The sequence below is a fragment of the Hesperophylax consimilis genome, chromosome 18 (genome assembly GCF_061612785.1).
Source record: "Hesperophylax consimilis isolate HC1 chromosome 18, BYU_Hcon_1.0, whole genome shotgun sequence".
Classification (NCBI taxonomy): domain Eukaryota; kingdom Metazoa; phylum Arthropoda; class Insecta; order Trichoptera; family Limnephilidae; genus Hesperophylax; species Hesperophylax consimilis.
Window position 1 is genome coordinate 27,105,313 of NC_142853.1, and position 25,390 is coordinate 27,130,702.

General features: G+C 34.7%; 1 protein-coding gene across 5 annotated transcripts in view; it reads left to right on the forward strand.

Moving 5' to 3' along the window:
* Positions 1–2,267: 2,267 nt before the first annotated feature.
* Actn (alpha actinin) overlaps positions 2,268–25,390 on the forward strand; it is a 134,398-nt gene continuing 111,275 nt past the window's right edge. For 3 of the 5 annotated variants that reach the window (XM_089642775.1, XM_089642773.1, XM_089642774.1), the window contains exon 1: positions 2,268–2,543. In XM_089642775.1, the coding sequence (XP_089498901.1) occupies positions 2,418–2,543 (126 nt within the window). In that variant the 5' untranslated portion in view covers positions 2,268–2,417. The remainder of the gene's footprint in view (positions 2,544–25,390) is intronic. The other 2 variants (XM_089642771.1, XM_089642772.1) reach the window with 1 other exon arrangement.

Sequence of the window (25,390 nt, forward strand, 5' to 3'; positions counted from 1 at the left end):
CTTTGTATTTGACAGGCGGATATTTGAGCCAAACGTCGCCTGGCGCTAGTAAAAACCTCAAGATCACTGTGTTAGGTTATTATCAGCTCCTTGACTCCTTGAAACCTTGGCAAGCCGGCGCCTGGAGTGGACTGCTCCAATTGCGCCTGCACAGGACCGGCCCAGTGTCAGCATCCCTTCTACAAAAAAATCACCGACCAACACCAACAGACCGTGGATACACTTCGTAGAAGAAATGCGTATCAGGGCGGAAAAGTCTGAGTATTGGAGGCGTCCTGCTTGTTTGCGGAACCACAAACCACAACCCGGGCCAGCCCTGAGCCAAACGACGCCTGGCGCGTTTAAAAATTATGGCGCTCCTTGTCAAAACCAGTGTAGACAACTAGGTGGGTGATAACTGAAATCATATTTGGATGATTTGTATTTTTGTCTTTTGCGAGATTTTAATGAAAAATAATATTATGGGCGAAGTGTAAAGTTGAATACATATTGTCAGCGCTTTAGAAATTCGGTGCCTGGAGCGGACTGCTCCAATTGCGCCCACATAGGGCCGGCCCTGATCACAACCAATCCAAATCCCACCCTGAGATGACGAGCCGTGATGATAAGTTCCCCTTGGTGAATGGATAACCTTTTTAAAAAATAAATAAAACTACCAGATTAAAACCCGCTACCGCGATTTGAAAACTTCAACTCCTTCTCTTATTTTCAAAAATAAGAGAAGGAACTACTCCCGTCTACAACAATCCTAAATGTAGAGTCATTAAGATAATAATACTGTCAGATTAAACAACTTGATATACTCAACTTTTCAATGGATGACGTCGCTCGTTCTGCAGTAAATTTTGAGGAAAAAATCTACGTTCGTTTGCTTGTTAGTTCCTCCTTTGGCCGACAGCAACGTTAAACGTTTCAAGAATATAACGCCTACTGTGTTATTTGACTCTCTATCCTCTAGCTGTTGGGGGGTCAGATGTGACCATATCGAGCGTGAGCGCTTTTACGCCTACTTACCGTTAAAAGCCATCAGTATGTATATTACAGCTATATTAATATTTATTAAAAAAAACTATAAATACAGCGTTTTATACATAAATGATAGACAGAGGTATAAATTCGGAATTGTACCTCTAGCATTAGTATAGGTACCTACCTTCCTTCTCAGGGTTAAATGCACAAAAATATGTGGTAATACATATATACATATTTTAATAACTAAATGAGTAAAATCTCAAGGAATTGATCCCATGTTTAGCTGTATCATACATACTTCGTTGGTTGTAATACTGAACAATCAAAATGTTATGGATTTTTATTAGTTGAACTTTTAAAAATTTCTAACATTTTGAAAATTGCGCCATTCTGTAAAAGGTACCAACAACTTAACTTTTCGTTATTCAAAGATCAAAATATTGAATGTTATTGTTATATTATTATACAGGGTGTCCGGAAACTCGTAGTACAAGCGGGAAACTGGTGAATCTACATCACATTTGGAGTCGATTTTGTAGTATAATTTTTTTTTATTTGAGCTTTCGTTATCGAGTAAATCGAGTTTGAAGTTGATTTTTTTTTTTTTTTTTTTTTTTTTTTTTTTTTTTTTTTTTAATCAAATTCTTATAAATTATTACTGAAGATCAAAGTACCCAACTAATTAAAACTATTTGAAAGTAAAACAAATGAAGAAACTCGGATTTGAAGCATTATTTTGAAATCACCCTTCATTTAACCCGGTGTAATCATAAAATATTTCTGCTCTGCAGGGTTAAAACATCTGTTATTCAACCCTAAACACCAGAAAAAACTTTAACCCTAAAATAGCCGAAAAATATTTTTTTTTGGTTTTTTTTTTTTTTTTTTTTGAAAATGCTCAAAAAAAAAACTTTATGTTTTTTTGGGTTCCCCATGTGGTGTAGATTCTCCAGTTCCCCGCTTGTACTACGAGTTTCCGGACACCGTGTATAAAAGCCAATGACCAAATAGAAATTCTTTATTCAATGTAAAAACAGTATGTGGCTAAGTGGTATTCTAGTACGATTCATAAAAAAAAAACAAGCTTTGAAGCCATCGATTATAATAAATATTATTATGACTGTCGGTCGATGTTTGAAACTGTTTTTTATATCATCTGAATAATATCCCACATATTTTATAAACATTAAAATATTATATTATGCGGCCATATTGATTCGGAGCGGTGTGCTAAAGGGAACGGCTGTGGTTGGCAGCATTGGGTGATCCGGGAGAGAGGGGGGCACCGTCATCGCAATATCCCAGCGCCGAACAGCTTGCGCGCGCTTGCCGCCGTGTGCCGTGTCGCTCCGCGCGTAGCATGGTTGTTTAAACATTTTCCGTTTATTCTCGATTTCATAACCTATAACGAAACGCGATTTGCCGACGGTCAGTGCCAGTTTGTGATGATGATGGATAACGGAATGATGGGGATGGAGCAGGGGTCCTACGGGGACGGGTACATGGAACCCGAGGAGGAATGGGAACGCGAAGGACTGCTCGACCCGGCGTGGGAAAAACAACAAAAAAAGGTCAGTTACACGGACTTACGGGTGCAACGCATCCTGACGCATACCTGCCGCGGATACCAGCATCTGACAGATGCACCAGAAATGCATCCTTGTTTTGAAGCGCCGTTTGACAGAAGGCCCGCTAAAATGCATTATTAGTGGCGAAATGCGAAATGTTTACCGGTGTTTATGTCGCGATGTGCAAAATTGTGAATACTCGATACATCGACAAATACAGGACCTGTATCTATTGAGAGCTCGGTGATAAAATTAACGATCTGTTCAAAATAATCATCAAAAGTACAGTGCTTCAAGCTCGCGAAGGTGTGGATGGGTGACTAGGTGACTTAATTGACAAGAGATGCATTCCATCTGCGATTATTGTGCACTATACGAAATGCAGAAGGTGCATTCGTTCCGATACTTCCTTAAAATTGTTTGCCCCGTCAGCCCAGTTTTTTTACTATCAGAATTATTTTTATGATATAAAAAAATCGGAAACACTCATTTCGATTTTATATTGAGCACCTAACGTAAGTTTGTCTCTTTGACACCTTTGGAAGTGATCCAAATATACTGTTATTTTCATTTTCCATGAACCTTTTATAGATTATGTGATAATATTGTGCTGTCGCGTAGATCGGAAATAATTTCAGGCCTTGCAGAATTATTTCAGTATATAGTAAAAAGAATATGTTTTACAATTCGCGCTTCATGCAAAGTTTTAAAAAAATCACGAAAACTGAGCAAAATCCTGTAGATAAATTTAAATTAAATTTTTAACAAATTAATATTGAATAATCTTCCCCACTTTTCCCCAGAACTTATGATTGCGGTACCTACCCACCCTATAAAAATAGAACGATTTTTTTACCTCCTTCAAAATCATGACGTTTGACATTTTTTACGACGATTCCTTTAGACATTTCTGGGTCATGTCGTCATAAGCGAGTAATGCTCCTGCTGTAACATAACCTGCCGTTGGATATAATGCGATGTTAAAAAGTTATGAACTATTTCTGTCCTTCGCTTTCGACTAGGCGCTGTGATGTAAGGCGGCCTATCTTAGCGATCGCTTTTTCTCAAAGAAAATCGCGTTTCCGACCGTCCCTGTATCACATTACCTCCATTGAATGAGGAAATAATAATTGCCTGTGGTCACTGGAACCGCAACAATTACGCTATATCATAACAGACTAGTATATAATATAGATTTCAATGATACTTATTGGAATGTGGAATATATAACGCAGTAAAACAACACAATAAGTTTGTTCCCACAAGAACTAGATTACCTGCTATCAACGACATTATAACGTGCTATTCAGTTTATGAGATCCATAAATTAATTTGATACTAGAGATGTCGAAATAATTGTTAAGCCCCTGCACAGGATGTTTTTACGTAAATAATTAAGTACATTCGAAGCTGTGAGCAAGAAATTGGGAGCAATTTTAATTGATGAAAACAAAATCTTCACATTTTCTTAAAAACCTGAAGTTACAAAACGTTTGTAATTTTTTGAAGTGATAATTTTGGTTACGTAAGAGAATTGCAACAATGATGTTTCTATTAGTTTAAAGTGTGCAGTTTTACATAACATGACGTGTTTTTGTCGTAGTAAAAGCTGTCATTGAAGTTTGAAGTAGGTACCTATTACCTGTGTGTTTACTGTCTAACTGCCCCGATGACTATTGTGGTGTTATCAGCTTCAGTATTTTCCTGTTGTTGGCTGCATTCCAAAGGTTAATGTTTTTAAAAATTCCAACGCTTTCACGGTCCTTTCTAGTTGCATAATAATATTGTAAATATATTATGCAATTCAATAACTGAAAACTAACTAGAAGCAATGTAAGTGCGTGTTTTTCGTTTCGTGAAAACATTCCATTTGCACAAACTAAATTGTGAAAACTTTTCGTGTAAAACGCTCGTTTACAATAAATTGTTTTACGATAGTTTTCAATATTTAAGAAAACTAGTAATCTTTCTTTATTTTTAAGTGTCAATCCCACGTAGGTACTTTTCATAAATAATTATAGCACTTTTAAAATGAGTTCTTACTTTCGGTCTTGGCTGAAGAATATTTTATTTTTATCAGGCATCTAAAAAAAAACATCCTTGAAATGTTGTCTTTCGTAAAATAATAGTGTTTTGCGGTAAATATCGTCTAGTTCTATGCGCGGTAATGAGCCGCAAATTGTTTGTCTTGGCAGGACTCTAGTTATTAGTTCTTGATTATATATATTTTGAAACTACTTCAGAAAAAAGAAACCAGTTGTGCAGAGGAATACACATTTGAAGCGGTGAAAACGACCTTGTTTTTTAAATTACATATGGGTCTAGGTCGTACTGACTAACGGTTTTAGTTTTACCAACGAGTATCTACAATACATCATCAATCATAATCGAAAGTTAATCGAATAGTCGAGTTTTCGTCGGTCCCCGTCACTTTCTGCAGTGCCGGTTTCCCGCGTTCTATTTTTAAAATCGGGGGTATTCCCGCCCACGCGTGCGATTAGGTTCTAAATTTGAAATATTCACATTGTGAAAAAAATTTCCCGCCCAGCGTCGGGAGCGCCGCGGCGGTCGGCGGCGTCTCCGGGAACCGCTGTCCGCCGTCGAGATACTATTAAAAGATTTCCCAGCCTACCCATTCTGTATGGCTGAAAGACGCCGTAGACGAGGACGGGTGGATGTTAAATAGACGAGAGTGAGGGAGACGGCGCAATAGGCGTCAGGTTTCCGCTGGCTATGCCCTAAAATGGACCCGGCGTCTGCGTCCCGACGCTTCCCACAGCAAATTTGAATGCAGAACACATTTTCCCGGCATTTCGGCTAAATCACCGCATTATTGTATTATTATTATTTTTGAATCGTGTTTTTAATGTCGTAAGAGACGAAAAACTATGTAACGGGGCGCTCTCCGTCGGAGACGATGGACAGAGTTTGTTTGCGAAGCTGGTTCTGTTAACAGGTGTGTTCTGCGGCAGGTGGATCACGAATTTATTTACGTACCGCGTGAGATATTACGTCGGAATGTTCACGTATCTTTTTGTACTGGCATGAATTCATTAGGTGCTTATCACCAATGTTACCAGCTAAAATCTGAATCAAACTAATTTGTTAGAAATATTATTTTAGAAAGGTTCAGTACAACGCACAGACATAATGTATTACCGCATCATTTGTCCTATCTGATCCTTCATCGTCTTGTATTGAGTCATAGATCAATCGTTAACATTGCATCAGTCATTATTCTCTGGGGTCAAACTATATACTACCGTATTCTCTACAACTGCATACCGTACCTTTTTATGGACATATTGTATTTAATGACTCCTCACCAAGATACATTCTATCATCGTCATCAGAGCTTGTTTTATTCTCATTTCGATGAGTAAGTTCAATGATAGGTATTTCTTGAATTCTCACACTTCACAATTCTAACAGCTCAGGAATGACAATATTCCATTCATTACTTTTTATTGTATATCTGCAATAATAATGTACTATTTAACCCAAGGTTTCTTCTGCTGTTACCATTAATTTGCCTCTACATAATTGTAAATTATAGTGTCTGGCTTTGTTGTTAATACAAATCTGCAGTTTTGTTCCGAGATTGGTGAAATTTTGCACACTTGACCTTCATAACAAGAGGAAGTCCATTGTCTACGTGATGTTTTTAAAATCCACCCGCATCCCCTTATCCCACCCCTAAAAGCAGAAAACTACTGAATACATCTGATCTCTGCGTAAAGGTCGGGCAACGCTGGATGCCTCAGCTAGTTTTCAATAAGGAAAATGATTTGGTTGAAACTCGAGCAAAAATAACTATGTACTTACTTTGAATCAGCATTACATTCGAATAAGCTACTTATTACATCAAATATTGTACAACTCAATCAGTTTGAACTCTCTTCCTTTAAATTGATCGCGTTTGTTTAGTCAGCGTCAGTGTCTATTTGTCCTTCAGCCTCAATGAGATCTATATTTCCCAGCCCCCGAGCGAAGGACCCAGTTACCCGCTCTCATTCCCGCCCCCCGGTGTTTGTTGGCTGCGGCCAGCCACGCCAGAAATCCGCTCCATCACGGCCAAGTTCCGTTCAGCCCGTCCCTCCCCACTGCCAGATATCGCGGCCGGTGGTTCAAAGACTTGGGGTTAGCGCAATCAGCGCTTGGCTTGCGGCCATCCCTCGCGACACACATAATGAGCAATGTCTAATGCTTGAAGTTACAACTTCTTGCTTGCAGCACCTTAAAATAATATTTTGTAATTCATTATTCTCTTCTGGTGTCCTCCTCAGTAACATAAACAAAGGGAGATGCGGCGTGGAAACGTGCCGAACTCTCCCCGATCTACGACCTAACTGCACGGATTATTAAAGCGGCGGGGCCAGTGAAAGTTATGCGTTTGGTTTATGGGTAGAAAAATTTTGGGTCAACAACAATTTTATGTATACTGTGAGTAGTTAGTTTCATCTGCATATTATGTTACGTAGATTTTAATGCAGCGGTGAAGATTGCACGAATGAAAAGGTATAACTTATCCCTTGTAGCATTCCTAATTGACAGATTAGTCCTAAAGGCAGGAATAACAATTTGCTGTATTCGATGGTTATCGGAAACATACTCTACTCGCAAAGTTATCGAAACAACACCTTGGCATTCTGAAGAACTACCATTCCGACCGAGAGAACAAGGAGTGAAATTGCTTGCAGCTTGTAAGTAGCTCACAGCAGCTTGCGGTTTACAGTAGCTTCTACATCAATTTGTGGCAATTTGTCGCAACCTTAAGATTATGGAAGCTTACGATAGCTTGTTACAGCAGCCTGTGGTAGCCTTCAGCAGCTTCCAACAGCTTGTGGCAGCTTGTTGAAGCAGCGTGTAGCAGCTTGTTGAAGAAGCGTGTGGCAGCTTGTTGAAGCAGCCTTTGGCAGCTTGTTGAAGCAGCCTTTGGCAGCTTGTTGAAGGAGCCTGTGGCGGCTCATTGAGGCAGCCTGTGGCAGCTTGTTGAAGCAGCCTTTGGCAGCTTATTGAAGCAGCGTGTGGCAGCTTGTTGAAGCAGCCTTTGGCAGCTTGTTGAAGAAGCCTGTGGCGGCTCATTGAGGCAGCCTGTTGCGGCTTGTTGAAGCAGCCTGTGGCAGCTTGTTGAAGCAGCCTTTGGCAGCTTGCTGAAGAAGCCTGTGGCGTCTCATCGAGGCAGCCTGTTGCGTCTTGTTGAAGCAGCCTGTGGCAGCTTGTTGAAGCAGCCTTTGGCAGCTTATTGAAGCAGCCTGTGGCAGCTTGTTGAAGCAGCCTGTTATCTTGTTACTCTTTAGTTGCAGCCTACAGCCTGTGGCAGTCTGTCGCTCGGTGAAAGTTTGATCACACTTGCCTGTGAGCTCGATGTATGTTGAATCACGGGCCGATGCATTTAGCCCGCCGCCCACGCCCGCCCGTGTAGAGTTACAGAACGGACGCTGCTTTCGAAATATCGGCACGTTGTTTCTCACCGATCATCACGCGAATGTCTCTGCTTATTCTCCGCATCCACGCTCACCTGCTCACTCTTGTGATTAATAACCGCTCAATATCTCTCAGGCTCTAGTTTCAAACATGCTATGTTAACTTCAAGCAGCCCTGTCTTGCATTTGGCAATTGCTTAGTTTTGTATAGGACTGCCAGGAATCGCTAACTATTGCATTCACTCAAACAATATTGTTGATGTTAGTAACGATAATTGTATTATACAATCTGAAAACGTACGCATTATGTATGCAATGTTATAAACGTAACGAAGGAGGGAAGCATTGATGTGTTCCTGGTTACATAATCTCGTATTGAAGCCCTCATCAATTCGTAGAAAAGACAGAATCGCGTTGGCGGTGCCACCCGACTATTGTGCGCTAAGATAAAATTAAACACAATTACACGATTGTATTCAATTTGAATATAAGTATGTATTTTTAAACACACCTCAACCCACAGCGACAGGATTATTTAAAACTCTGGCAAACTAGAACTAGGTACTAAACGCCATCCATCTGGGTCACACAATACGAAGGAAACAACCTTCCACATAACATTAAACAAATACAAGATACACACAAATTCAAATCGTTACTAAACACTTTCCTTGTTAATAAATGTCACTACACGTTGAGTGAATACCTCACGTAAATGAAACACCTATTTTTATTGGTATTATATTTGTATTTTTTTTTATTTTTACATTGGTATATTGTTATTTTATCTGTATAAACATTGTAATTAAATAAATGTGGTTAGCTGGAAGAAATGGGGTCTACCCATAAGCTATACCTTTTGTAATTTTAATTTTACAATAAATAATTTTTTGATTTGATTTGAAAGTTCATCAGAAATATAAACCCAACCAGTAGTTGCTTCGTACTACGTACATCTACCTGTTTATGATATTCCGTTCGCTGTATTAATTAATACATAATACAATATTTCTATTGTTTCATTCTCTTATATTATACAAGCTTCGCTTACATCGTTCACTTAGGACGGGTTGTTTCGGAAAATTTTACCAATTCATCAAGTTAATTTTAAAGTTCTGTGAAAGATTTTTTTCCCCCGAGAGAATCCAAAAATTAACGTTGAAATTTGAAGAATTGTTGAAATTTTCCGAAACAACCCGTCCTTAGGTTGGGTTGTTCCAAATTCTCGTCACATTTAAGACCGTTAATTTGTAGATCAGCACCATTTTGAATTTCCGACATTAGATCACGCCGATTCGCGGCAAGTATCAGCTTTTGATCAAATTGAAATCCGCCGAAAGGCACGAAAACATGAGCATTATGCTTGATAGCTGATTACAATTGTCTTCAAAAGCTGAAACGCCCTGAGAATCGGCTTTTAACCGGGACCGATCAAATTTAAAATGGGGCTTCATCAGCGAATTGATGGACATCAAATAATGTGACGGGAGTTTGAAAAATTATTATCAAGAAGGAGAAACACTTGGTTCTCTAGTAAGCGTTCTCTGTAGTTCATAGATATTGCTCCACCATTGTTACGGAGGATAGGAGGGCAAGGTTCACCCATTACAAGCACAATTCAATTAGAGGAACGAGTCACAACTTTAGTTCAGCAGCTCTCTCGCGTCCGACATGATGGGAAAACATTCTCTTCACGAGATACGATAAAATATGATTGACTGTTCAACTTTATCTCTAGAGATTCTTGGAAAAGTGCAATGAATAGATCTCAAATAAGCAACAACTTATTATGTAATGCTTAACAACGTATCTTATTGCTTTTGCAGTAAATTTTGTGGAAACATTGTCGTTTATGACTATGACCTTTCTCATCCCGTTTTAGGTCGGGTTTGATTTAACTGAATGACGCACCACTTGATATATGACAGATATTTATTGGATTTGCTAGCCTAACAAGTTAAACAGATCGATTCTATGATAGACATATTTGCAGCCACCTCCAGGGGTCCCTATCTTACTCCACTTCGGTGGCATCCGTACGTTGTAAGCCCAGTCTCTGTTTGTCGTATTGATTCTGCATTCAAATCGTTTTTCCCATGAACCTGAAAAGCCTTGGACATAGCAGTAGTGCGATTTTGTATGAATGATATTGAATTATGAATGGAAATTGCCTGGCAGCCATCTTGTGTGACAAAATTTTGAAATTATTTGTATGCGAAGTGGTAAAATATTAAATATTTTATTTTTATATTGTTAATGCACTTATTTTTTTATTTATTGTTATTATAATTTAAACAGAAAGACAAACATTTCCGGGTTACGAATAACCTGAAAATATTTGAAAATCGCCTACTACCACCACAGTAAGCGGAAAATGTTGCTCGTGTTGTGATAGAGGACCTAGCCAGGCGAGGAATTGAACACGCTACGCCTGGGTGATTTTGATGACAGACAAATATTTTTTTATTAAAAGTAATCCGGTTAAAAATGGGATGTTGGAACACGTGTTCCCAATTATTCAGTGTAGCCTACACGGAGAAAAAATAGTATTTCTAATTTACACGCTTAGGTTTTGGCATTTTTCATACACTTTCTCCTCACCCCGCTGCTTCAAATTGTTCTCGAATAGTTTTTTTTATTTTTTTATTTTTTATTATTTAATAAATGTTTACAAGTTACATGTTTATACATTTTTTTAACTACCATACTAGGCTAATGCCCGTGTTGTGGTAGTTATACATGAAATAATAATAACAATGACATAAAAGAACTAAAAAATACTTATAGTAACATAAGTATGTAAGTATAAATCATAATGAAGTAATAATAATAAAAATAACTTAGAAGAACTAAAAAATACTATTTTATAGAAACATAAGAAAGAATTAGAGAAGAAAAAAAAAGAAAAAGAAATTTGATGATAAATAAAACTAAAAACAAGTATATTAAAATTAAAAGTTGTCAATAAATAATTAATAATTGTCCAGGGCCTTTTAGGTTCATAGTTTTTCCAGGATTGTCTAAACGTATAGAATAACCGTCGAGATCTTTAATTGCCAATTGAATTTTCTTTGTGCATAAAAAACAGATTAAGGCGAATCTTAATGCCAAATCACTATTTTGATTAATCTTTATAACGAATTGGTGTACATTATGAATCCCAAAAAATATTCTTTAGAAAAATTGAAGGTTTTCATATCGCTTCGCTTGAGTAGAATACAAATAAAAAAATAAATTACTCAATAAAAAAATATAAATGCAAACTACTAAAAAAAATATTTTTTCAATAGAAATGTATGAACGCATAAAGGAAACAACTTTAAAAAATACCGTATTATAGTTAAGATTATTTGTGACAGTTTCACTTGATTAAATTTTTTGCTTTCTCATAAAAGTATTTACAAAATAAATAAAAACATGTTTTGTGCTTGAAATCGAACGTTTATAGGCTCTGTTTGTCAAGCGATTTTAATGCCTATTACCTACTATATGAGGTATACCAAGAATATAGACATTTTCGGCTTGTAGCTTCCTCTTAAAAGCAGGTTGTTTCAGAGAATTTAATCAATTCTTCAAATTTCAAAGTTAATTTTCAAGTTCTGTTATTATTTCAGTTCTGTCAAGTAGCTGGCCTATAGTGATATAATAACAGAACTTGAATAGGACTTTCACGGAACCCGAAAATGAACGATGAATTTTGACGAATTGTTCAAATTCTATAAAACAACCCATCCTTAGGCTGAGTTATCTGAATTGAGTTGTTTTAGAAAATCTATTTCTTATTGCTCTATTTTGTAATGGAATATAATATTGATCCGTCTGACAGTTGACGGTCCATTTCAGTATGCATTAATGAACTATTGACTTCCTTTCCACTGCATTATTTACAATCGGACGGACCGACATTTAACTTTCTACGATTTATGTACAAATCGAGTAGCTTTGTGCGGAAAATGGTAGCTTTCCAATCAGAATGACATTTAGTAATGATATCTAGTTTTAATATAGCTAAATAATATTATACTGTTTATTGATCAACTCTTGCCGACACTGACCTTTAAAAGTTCAGGGATTGTAAACCTTTTCGACATAGATACCAAATATATCGATGTAGACTTGATGAAGTTTTAATTGCGTATTTTTATGTGAATATTATTATTTATTTTTACGTATTTTTCAACCTTTCACGTAGCATCAAACAAATAACCGACATACTTAAATTTAAATCATCACTAAAAACATTTCTTTTAAACAAATGTCACTACACCTTAAATGAATACCTTACATAAAATAAATAACTGTTTTTTTTATTATTTTTTATTTACATACATTTGTTAACATGTAATTGTTGGGTTAGCTGGAAGAAATAGGATGTAACCTATAAGCTGTACCCTTTGTACTCTGTATTTTTGTGCAATAAATATTTTTTTGAATTTGAATTTGTGTAGGTATGTAAGTACTCTCAAATGGTGGGATGACTCCAAAAAATATTGAAATAATTATATTACAGATACATGAAACATATATATTACTTGGAAGACAGTGGTGCATATTTTCCGAACCAAAAAGGTTAAGTAAATAATTTTAACTTATTTCGTATTTCGAAGGAAACTTCACTCCAATATAAGTAGGTACCTATTTATCTAATCTTCAGTTTTCTTTTAAATTTGACCCCATTTTTTATACGCTCGGTGGAAATAAATTATTTGCCTGTTTAAAAAGGGTCACAACTAAAGGGCATTTGGAAGGAAGAAAAAGCTAGACTTTCTTTTTATGGATTGATATTTATTTCAACATTTTCGAACGAAAGGCATTCATTAATTATATTTTATATAACGATCAAGGTTGTCCACCTCTGCGTGACAGATTCCAAAGAGCGACGCGTCTTCAATTGATTGCTCTTGAAAATGGTAATAGATTTAGCATAACAAGTTAATCCGCTTTTACTTTTATTGCAATTACCGTGAAACTTGCATTTCTCCAACCGTTGCTAAGTTAAGCAGCAAGCCCATGTGTATATTGTGTACCTAATTACTAATCACTAATCATTGCGGTATCGCCTACCTTTTGTGCATTCGAATAGTGCGTGCATACAATGTATGTTAATGTCGAAATTATCACTTTCAGTTGTAAACCAAACCCGTTACGGCAATAATGCGCATTATTTAATTTAATGGTTCTGTTTAAAAACACGGCGCAAATAATGAAACAAAAATATGTATATTCACACGCACATACAAAATGTGGTTTTATTGCCCGTGACAATAATTTCTTCAAACTAACCCAAATTTATGTTGTTTGTTTTTGGGGTGTTATGCCGTGTTGCGCTAACTCCTTCTTCATCTTCGGATCTACCGGATCTGCCCTGACGATGGACACTGCAACGCTGTCCGAAACGTCGGCTAAAGGAGTTAGCGCAACACGGCATAACACCCCAAAAACAAACAACAAAAATGCTTTTGGCCGTGAAAATCTAAAAACTTACCTAACCCAAATTTATATCAAACACTTTTAAGGCGATGCACTACGTCGTGTAATATTTTAAACCGAGCCGTTATCAATAACACCCCTTACGTAGATGGCGAAAAGGTTTAAATTCCCGCTTAACAACATCCGCCAGTTTTGATTTATGCAAGAAAAAAACATGGCCAAAAAGTGCCTTTTATTTTATTTGGTGGATATGTTCAGGCATAAATATTTAATTTTTTTCCGATCATTTTATAAATAACTTAATTTGCCGCATTATACAATAAAATCATAACCGTAAATGGGTTCATAAGTAGGAGATTTTGAACTTTAAAGCAGTTTTAATATGCCTTATACATTATTTTTTCTGGGCTTATAAAAAGACTTATCTAAAAAATACTCGATTATTTCAAAGGCCAAGATGTATTCTACTCGCAGTATTTGTTTAAAGCTTCTGAAACATTTCTAGGCGACCAAATTTTCAGACCAAAAACACATGATTTTGCATTACTACGTAGTGCATCGCCTTAAAAGAGAAATTCAGAGAAAATTCTGGTAGATATTTTGCTTTGTTTTAAAACAATATGATTGTTGTTGGTGGTAGATATATAATTATATTTCTAGTGATGTATAATTTCCTTGTTTAAACCTCTGAACCGTTTTTTTCAGAATTATTGCGCATTTAAAATTTACATAATCTACTGGTAAAATACTTTTCACTGTTCTCTTTCAAAAGATTTTTTTTATTTGAATATTTGATTTTAATGTGACATTTGGAATGGAATTGGATGACATTCAAAAGTTTTAAAACATTTTCGAGTTGTTCGCTAGATAAATGTATAGTTTTAGCTGTCAACAACTATTATAAATATTCATGAATTTACCGTCAAAAATCTCCTTTCAAAAAATTTCCTTTTTTACGAATTTAATTTAACTTTGCATTGTGGTAGAAAGGTATGAACCAAAGTTAATAATGTTAGTATTTTTTCGTTTTGAAAGTAGTTGCTGTTGAAAGTAGTTACTGTTTACAGTAATTGTTGTTGACAGTAGTTGCTGTTGACAATTTAACTGGTGAACTCCAAGCAATTTTATGACAGTTTATAAAATCAATAGAAGTTTTAACGCAGCAAAACAAATTCCTTCCATTTTATTACCAACAACAACAGTGTATGTTGACACATCACGCGACCTACTTTAATTACATTGCTTATTTGTTTAAAAATGTCCACTTACGAAATTTATTTTAATTTTGCCAATGTTTGCATTTAATTCGAAAACAAATAATATCCTACATTGCAATTTTTTTTACATTTCCGTTCTTTCGACCTTCAAGTTATTATTGAAGCTGTTGTTCCTAGTTCATTTTTTAGTGTTTTTAGGTGCTACGTTCTCTTATGATTTCGATATGATTACAATTAATATAAATATTATATTTAATCGTGCTGAATGAAACGCCATTATCGAAAAAAAATTCCAATCGATATTATTATTTAATAGAATAGGAACCTTTTTAAAATATAATTTTTTTTAAATATCGTAATATCTTATTACAATACTCAATTAACCTAACTTTTTAAATTATACTTACAAGTCATAATCGTTCATAAACACGAATTATTACATTTTTAAATTATACTTAAATTGTTCATAAACATTATGATTCAGAGATTACCAATGAATATTCGGACAGTTTTTTTTGAAATATTCTGTATTCTACCGAATAACATCTGCTATTCGGCCGAATACCGCATACCTAATAATGTAAATTAAAACGCATTTCATTCAAAAAATGTCTATTTAATAAGAGAATGTTACGTTATTTAATACTTAAAATCAATCGAGCCAGAATTTGGTGAATAAAAACCATGTTTTCTGCGTTTGCTGATAGCAGACAATTGCGTTTTTCTTCGTAGACGTACCAGCTTCCGAAAAATGGTCTAACACTATAGATGAATAGATACTACTGCAAGGTGACGATAGATAAATTTTAACAAACTTCATTAGGTTTGCATATTGTTTTGCGTTTGCAGAACACCAGTTGTAAGGGTTTGTCGTATGACCGAGACGAGCACTTTGCAAATAAAAATCTACTCAATTTGTAATAATGCACTTTTCTCCATCCCTTCAGTTTGTTTATTCGCACTTTCTATTATCTTTGGCAGTAGCGATAATATTCGGTTCTTCTGTCAAGAGCGCTGCCGAATACTCGGTATTCTGCCAAATGATTATTCGTTGCATCTCTAGTCACAACGATAGGCGGAAGATGATAATATAATGGCCATTTTCAAGTATTCAATTCGCAGTTCATACTTCATACCCGAACTTGTAAAACTACATACAGCCTACCTTTGGTTATAGAGCAATAAAAGCCACTACTCCACAGCGTAACACCTAACGTGAATGCGCGGCATTTTTAATACAATATTTAAATTTTTATTTTTTTTAATCCAAAGTTTTAGAAAATTTCTATATTACGGATATATGCTATTTTATTTAATTGTGTTTTAAATATTGAAATATGGGCCAATAAGCAAATCAATTTTGCGTGATTTTAGAGACATATTTGGATGTTTTTGCGAGTTATCGTAATTATTAAAAAAAATAATCTTGCCTTACAGAGTTAATATAATGATAAGTAAAATAAAAAAAATACAACTTGTAAAAACGGCATTTATTTGGGTATAAATATCAATTTATATTCAAATAATTTGTATTCTAACGTAAATCGGTCGTTTGTGATTTAAATTTACGCTCACGAAAAGGTTGTTTTAATTATCCTCATTTTTTAATTTTATATTTCATTATATTAGTAGAGTATAACACGGCATTTTTTGTTTTTAAATAATCATCATTAACTCACACCGGAAGCATTCAGAAATTTCACCGTGTCGTTGGGACTTGTAGGTAAAAATATTTTCAAACCTATTTTTATACAAAATCTATTCGTAAACATAAAAATGTCTTCATTTTCGTTTTTTGGGGAAATATCTTATTGAAGAGAAAAAACCACCACACAGAACAATAAAATGGAATTACAAACAAAAATTATACAAAATGAATATGACCACATTATTTGTCGTATAAATAAGCTGGAACCATTGATCGAAAGGCATCTTCAGAAGATAGCAAAATTAGCTACGTAATTAATCATATTAACAATAAAAATACATCCCTTACCGAAACCAAATGATGCGACGTTCATCTTCCAGAGATTTTCACATGGCTAACATGTCGCAAACAAAGCAATTGTTTTACTAAATTAAATATTATAATCTCGAACTCGAACCACAACGATATTTTTTTCTCATTTGACTGTTTTGATGTAGGTAATTATTATTTGCCGCAACATTTTACGCTATTTTGCTTGCAAGATTATGCGAATTATTCACATAAAACAGTATGGATTTAAATAACATAGCAGTTAATAAATTAGCCGTCGGTTTACACAATAAAATTATTGTTTCAACAGCCGTTTATCCGGTCTTTGAACGCCGTATTAATTACCGCTGGATGTTCACGTTAATTGACGCCTTTTCGCGTTAATTTTTATCCGAAGCTCGTATTAACGCATGCGTGTAGACGTTTGCGTCAATTGTTTTAAAATATTTGTTAAAACAAAATGCACTAAATTGAAGATGTTAAATTTATATTGGATTATATCTTATTTTTAACCTTCAAGTGTGTTTTTATGCACCGATTCATTAGACCAAGAGACGTAAAACATCAAAGACTTTATGTCCGGGTTAAATCTTACCCACAGGTAAAACTAAACCCTGCCACACACTTTTCCACAAATGATCATCTAGTCAATCCACTTTATGCAAGTGCATTATATAAGAATAATAAATACAAGAACAACATGTCAAATCACCAGAGATCAAATGGGAAAATAATTCACCGACTCCATATATTTTCATATTAGAGGATTCGGCTCGGTAGAACTCCTTACTGGACCTATAAATCCTACTGATCCCTCAATATAAATATTTTAAAAATCTTTCGTAATCCTACATGTATTTAAAATGACTGATTTTTGCATTTTTAAATATAAATTCTTTGACAGATTTAATACGCCTAAATTTTGAATGAGAGAGCTTGGTATAATTATTTGAATTCGAATTTAGTTCCATATTTTTATTTGAATTTAGAATTCGACTCTTGCGTACCAGTACCTACTTTTGATAAGCCGTTATTATCCATAGACCATATTGTCTTCTTCTGCAAGTCTATAGAGCTCATTTTACGTGCTCATTAAGACGCAGCTATCTTTTTGCGGAACATGAAAAAAATCGCATTTTAATAAATAAAAAATACACTATATTCGAATTTTGCGAGAGCAAACATACGAAGGCTGTATTTTTATGATTTGAAGATTTCAAATCATAAAGATATTGGAACTAATTATTTTATTTTCTACCTAACATGCAATTTTTCATTTGTGGAAATACGTAAGAACAAAATTAAACATACGTTTCGTCTTAACTGTTTTTCCGCCCGCCATGCTTATGCGTTATCCCTGCGTTATGGCGGACGAAATATTGCATATTATTTTTCATCAGACTTGCGAATTGTGGGTCGGGTTTGTAATGTCTTCTAATGGCGTAATTGCGAATGCAAAAAAGTTAAGTTTTTCATACTTATTTGACATATTATATTCTAAATTTAATCTTAAAAAACAACACACCCGAAACGGTTCGCGCTCGTGTCCGTGGAGTTTTTCGCACGTGCACCGGGGATCAATGCTAGCTCCTTAATCGGACGGACTTTGCACAGAATCAAGTAGGTTTATCAAGTACTGTGGGGCTCCAGCCCAGAGGTGGCTCCCAAATTCAATTATTGGTCGTACTTGAAATTTGTATAGGGTTGGTAGCTGGTCACTATTTACAACCTCTTGTTCTAGTTAACCCCTCCAGCGTCTAAGGGTCAAATATAACCCGGCGTCCTTATTTTAATAAACTATTTTTATCTTCTTTTCTATCATGCGGAAATATTTCATTTTTTTGACGAGAAAGAGAATAAGAATTCTTTCCAGTTTGTCTCAAATATTTATGCTAGAATCCATTAAAAAAATCTAAAAATAGCCAAACTGAATAAATCTTATTTTGCGCCGCTATCGTAACAATCGGTTTAACTTCAAAAAATATTTTTTTGTTATATGAACGAGATAAAATGAAGGTACATTTTTTTATAAATTCCACAAACAAAACGAACGTGTTTTCGAAATATCGAGTTCTCTCAATTTTTTAAGATTGGTGTAAAAATTTAAGTAAAAATGTGGTTAGCGTTTTTGCATTTAACATTTTTCAAGTTTGATGTTAAATTTTATTATTTTGAAATAGTATGTGTTTTAACGGCAAATTAAAAAAATAATATGTGTATAGCGCATTTCAGATACGCAGAAAACATTGCAAACTGTACAAAAGTGACCATTGTCCCGTATACATTTCTTCATAATGATCACTCCTGTAAATCTGTTGCCCGGGTTATCTCATAGTTCCGAATTACGAGTAAGTTATCTCGCAATTCCGGATGCAAGAATTCCCTTGCGATGACCGATCCTAATAATTAATAATATGTTTTAAATCCCCTCTGGCATTATTTTAACGGTCGCCGTTTTCCAGCTACCGTTGACTGTAATCTTGCGATAACTAACTGTTAAATCTTCCTTATAGCATCCATTGCTGTTTCCGCTTACTCACGCTCAAATATGCTGTTGGTTATTGATTCTTCATGATTCACCAGATTGCTCTTTCACTTTCTTACCTGAAATAGAATAGAATAAGCCTGGCCGATCACTGTAATCACTTTGTCGCCTATTTTGAAATCTCCTTCTCAAGAAGTTTTGTACATGCCACTCAAGTGGACCAATACCGCACTTGAACTTAAGAGGAAGCTACGAGCCAAAAATGTGTATATTATTGGTATACCTTATATTGTAGGTAATAGGCATTAAAATCGCTTGACAAACGGAGTCTACAAACGTTCGATTTCAAGCACAAAACTGGTTTTTATTTATTTTGTAAATAATTTTACAAGAAAGCAAAAAAGTTATTCAAGTGAAACTGTCACAGACAATCTTAGCTATAATACTGTATTTTTTTTAAAGTTGTTTCCTTTAAGCGTTCATACATTTATATTTTTTATTGAGTAATTTTTTTTTTTTATTTGTATTCTACTCAAGCGAAACGATAGGACAAATACACAGTATTTTTACCGTCTTACTAATTAAATTCTAACACGCCCGTTTAACTTCGGTGCAGTAAAGCCGGCCTTGAACCTGGCTTAAGACCGTTTTAACCAAACAAACGCCGTGGTAATAAGTCAAGTTTTTCATTGTTCTGACCTTACGACTCGCGGAATATTTACACCACGTGTTAAGGCTGTAAATCTTTAATTGGTGTTAAATCGTTGAATGAATCATTTTATCTTAGAAGATTTTATTAATCTGAAAAGCAGATTGTAATCGGTTATGATAATATCAGCATGATTACACTAGACCACGGCCGGCGTGGTCTAGTGGTATACGCTTTTGACTACAGATCCGAAGGTCGCGGGTTCGAACCCGGCGTGCGCAAATAAATTTTATTTGATTAATTTGTGTTATTTCACAATTAATTAATTTAAAATAATAAATAGTATATTTGCGGCACGTTCCAGAGTGGAAGATACTCTCAGTATCGCCCTGGTGTAAGACCACCATTCAGAATTGAAACGTTGCTTGAAATGGCTTTAGCCGTGTTTGGTGACCAGATCTGAATAGCCAGGTACTTCCCCACCTTCCTCTTCCCCATCTCCCTCCCCTCCCCAATACCCTCAGCCTCACAACATACCCCAATTGGGGATGCCATAGTCTCACTGGCTCCAGACGGGAGCAGTTGGGACTCTTGTGCGGTATTACTGTAAAAAAAAAAAAAAAAAAGTATTTATATATTATTAATGATTAGCAATTTGAAATTCATTTGGCGGCAAAATGAAAATTAGTTTTCAGTCGAAGTCATTGACCTGAATAATTTTTATGCACCTGCACCTCCTCTTACGTACTCGTATTTATAAAGGCAACTTTCGACATCTGTAGTCACTTTGCAAGGTCTATCAGTCATGGTACCATATTGTATCCCTTCCGTATCGCAACCATATCCTTAAGAAATCAATAGAAATGCGTAGAATTGCAACGTGCAGTCCACAAAGGCTGAAAATCTCTGTCTACAGAAAAGCAAATGGAAAAATGTGACAAATTTCGGTTCAAAATTAATTTTTCCATGATTTTGGTAAGGAATTTGTATGCTCATTTATTCAGTTTTCCACAACAATCAGCGGATAATGATAATCAATTGTAATTTTTTTTAATATTATACATTATAACTAACTTTGGTCTTAGGGCAAGCACGCCATTGGATTGGTGACCGGATAAATCATCACAATGATAATTTATCACATCTTTAAAAAGTTATATAAAGTCATGGAAAGTTATGAAACAAAAACTTTATTAACTGGGTTAAGTAGGTTAGGTGAGGTTAGATCAACAACATTTTTTTTTTCATCGTTTCTAATGACTATATCACTTTTTAAAAATGTGTTGAATTGTCACTGTGTCGAGTTATCATGGAACCATTGGATTAGACCTCTACCCAATGGTGGTGGTCTTGGCATAGCTATTCTGCAATGCATTCTTGAAGTCAACGACATTTTTCTATCAAATTTGTATAATTATTTTTGTGTTTCAACAAATTTCACCAGCATCATTTTAAACACGGTACTATATTCATATTAGCTTCTTCTAACTCGGATAGTTTAGTGTGACACGTTCTACAGATCTTATGATCTTATCTAGGCAGAGGTAAAGTTTCTTTCGAACTTAGGCCGAATGATAATAGCAATAACAACGGAACAGAATAGTTGTATATGGGATGAATGAATAGTTTGGAATTCCGTTTACGTGACGGGGGCTTGCGTGTTGTTATGTGCTGAGAAAAGCGTGAAAAGAATTCCTAATAAGTCTAATCACGCACGTCATAATAAAAAGGACACATCTGCACGTGTATCCCGAATGGCACTGCATAAAAAAATGCTTTTAATTCAGCGGATCTTTTGATGACAATGCTAATTTCCTTATTTACATTTATCATGGTGCTTAAATTGATTTGTTGGTGAATAGGTCACGGTATACATGCGCGCAACATAGCAGTAGTTTAATTCTCATGTAGTGTCAGATTGGCTGTCTGAAGTCTTGAAATATATTCAGTTATTAGAGTCGGAGAAAATCAAACACGATATGATTCACAAATGAGCTGAGAAAGCTGTTATTGGATTCAATTACCCACTGACAAGAAATGAAATAAAACTGCACTAGTACACGCATGTTTTGTACAACCTTGAACGAATTGATTTCCTAGTTACTCAGTTCTTGTAAGAACAAGCTATTTTTTTCAAATAAAGTTAATTTTACTAGTACGTTGTATTTGATCAGCTGAACAGCTACTTCACTACTCTGTTATGGTTATAAATATTTTAAATATTCTAATTATTCATACTTGGAATGTTTTTTTAAACTAAACGAAATGTTGAATTTACTTATTCACAGTACCTACCTTAGATTTACACTGCTACGTTAGAGAGGTGAAGTTATTAACTCAAATCATGTGAAAATGATTATTAATTAAAATAAAGACGCATTCGTTCAGACGACAGTTTAAATATCGGCGCTGAGACTTTTTGAAGACGGTCATGGCAGTTACGTTACGCTCGAGTATACAAGACGTGTACATTTTATCTTGGTTTTTTAATATATACACAATGATGTAGGTGTCAACTCGACCTAGTGAAATAATTGTTTACTTTCCATAGTAATTTTTTAAATAAATATCAAGCCCCAATCTATTATGAAATTTTACAACTGACTGTCGTTATTTGCATCGCTAGCATTAGGTAACTGTGCACAAATTGCCGAAGTACTCCTAAGTAACTCCTGTCGGATTTCTTTATCACACCTAAAGACTTTATATCTGAAAGGTGCTTATTATAATGATTGAACTGTTTTTCAACTTCTCTCACGGATTCTCTTCAGAAAATAACATTTTTGTCAATAAGTTCTCTAGAGATTAAAAAATATATAATGATTTGACTGACGTTTCCGACACCTAATTACAGACTTAAAAAACTTCTCCTGTCACGTTGTTTTTCGAAAAACCGCAACCCGGAATCAATTTCAGCATCGAGTGGTGTTTCGTTGAACCTCGGATTATTATAATAAATTATTATTCAACCTTTTTTTCCTCAAATAATGTTTTCGCTTCAACATTTTTAATATTGCCAGTGCGTGACATTTTTATGAGTTTTGGTACCTACGAGTACTAACTTATGTTATTTCAGAAATTTCGCGGGTTCTTCAAGATTAAATAAAATATATCTTCAAAATACGACTGAGTAAAATTTCTCGTAAATATTTCACATCCCGACACTAATTTGGCATGGGCACCTTCTGAGTTTCATATTTTCAAAATTAAGCTGTTAACTGCCCGGCGTCGCCCGAGTTATAATACCTACACTTTTTTTTAAATATATGGAATGAAACAATATGGTTTCTTTATTGTTTGATAAAAATAGGTATTTCGAAGCTCATTTCGAAACTCATGAAGTATATGGCATTTCTAGCTGGAAATTGTAGCGTTGACCTAGTAATTCCGCATGCAGAAAAATGCATATTGCTATTTTATTAAGAATCTATTCAAATTATTCGTAAGTCGGTTAAAAACGGAATTGCAGACCTTAACGAATGAATTAATAGGTTTCCTGATAAACTTTTAGTAAATGACGATTTCGGAACACTTTTTCATGAAAATCCTAATATTTTCCCATCTCGTAATTATGTATTATCAAGGCAAATGCAGGTGCATAAACACGTGTTCCGATATATCATGAATTTACTAAAGATTTATCAGGAAACGGTCTGTAATCCCGTTTTTAACCAGATTACCAAAAATTTGTAATTAATTAAGAGATTCGCAATACTCATTTTTCTCCGTACAGGTACAGAACACTATACAAATTTCAAGATGCCAGTGCTCACCGTTTGAAATTCTACACAAAGTTTTTTGCTCTGTGGTTATGATTCTTAGCTTCTGACTGCATTATTTAACTTTGATAAGGAACTTTGAAGTAAATTAATATTTTTGTAAAAAAAAAAAATCATTTTCATTTCACGCAAAGTAATAAAAATATAAAAGGAACATGTTTGTCTAATGAGTTTGTTTTTTCGTGCGATACCTGAGTGTGTGTTTAAGGTGACTCACGTGAAACCGACATGACATGTGGTCATACAATACGAACTGGATTATTGTACGTTTATTTACTTCTGGATCCAGACGTTTTTCGTCTCGCCCCTTTGCCTCCCATGTACACAAAAACGAAATACAAAATGTCTCTGACGATGTCATTATGTTTATGTAATAATATGATCTAATATCGCTTTTAAAACATGCTTCCCGTACGCATTCACATAACTATCTATCATTTATATAACGTAGAATGTCTGTGGCATTTGATTTTTATTAAAATCTATAGTTTTATTCTGAAAATGATGAAATTTTCCACACTTCACCTTCTAAACAAGGGGAAGGTCACTGTCTACAAGCAATTTCTCTTACAAACTCTGCGTAAAGCCCGGGCATCGCCGGAGTCTTCAGCTAATTGTAAATAAATGCAACATTATTTAAATTATTCTTATGACCTAATCTGAATCATCAGAAAATATATTTCTCTGTAGCTGCTAAAACTATAAGCTCTAGCTTCATGAAATGAGAACATCATTTTATATGTTGTAAGATTTTAGAAAATAAATGTTTATTAAATATTAATTATTATTTTTTTGGTAAACTAATGTTTAAGACAAGATTTTTAATGCATAGCACAAAGGGTAACAATTATTTTACAAGCAATAATTATTAGCCTGAAACACTCATCCACATCGAAAAATCTCCTGATAAAAGATACATGACGCCAACGGGACATGAACCCGTGTCCTTTCGATTTCTGATCGACAGCTCTGACCACTAAGCTATGGCGGCTTATCTCTTATCCGCGAAATAATTCAATATATACTAGTGTTTCATTCAACAATTACTGCTTGTTACATTTTTTTCACCTGAAACAACCAACTTTATTTTATATGAGAAAGGCATTGTAAGTGCTAACTCTCTCACTAGATGGCGTCGAGACAAATTGTCTACATTTTTTGGTGAAGATACTAGAACTTGTCAAATATTAATTATTATTTATTTGGTAAACTAATGTTTAAGACAAGATTTTTTATGCATAGCACAAAGGGTAACAATTATTTTACAAGCAATAATTAAATAAATTTTTCTATTTTCATTCTTTCTATTATGATACTTGTGATTATTTAAACTTTTTTTACTGATACTATACGTAGTCTTTGTGATGAAAATCCTTGTTAAATCCGGTGAGTTGAAAGTTTAAAGGTAAAACACCGAAACCAGAAGCCGTACAAAGTACTTCCGTTCTCAACCCTCAAGTTTTTGGTTTCCTGGTAGTATAGATTTCACACTCTGCCTTTTCCGCTAACCAATTGTTTAAGTAGTGTTGTAATTCTCAACTAAGTAGTGCTTACTCGATTCTTTGTTCATCGATATTCAGTTTAGTACTTACCTATCACGTTTGTTATTATAATTATTTCACTTCACGACTTTGCTTGTTACTTTTGAATGAGTTTATCGTGTATTTCTTGTGAAAGCATTTCTAACAAACTTGTGTACAATAATAATAATACAGAACGTTCATTGGTTTGAGTTTTTAAAACTTCCATCAATTTATAACGGTACCCGTTTAAATTACCAAAGTTCATGTTTGGGGCTGATCGTTGATTTGATAGTAATCAAAAAATGTGATCGTTTTGGATATTTGGAACACTTCAACCGAAGGTTAATTAGTGTTTATTTTATT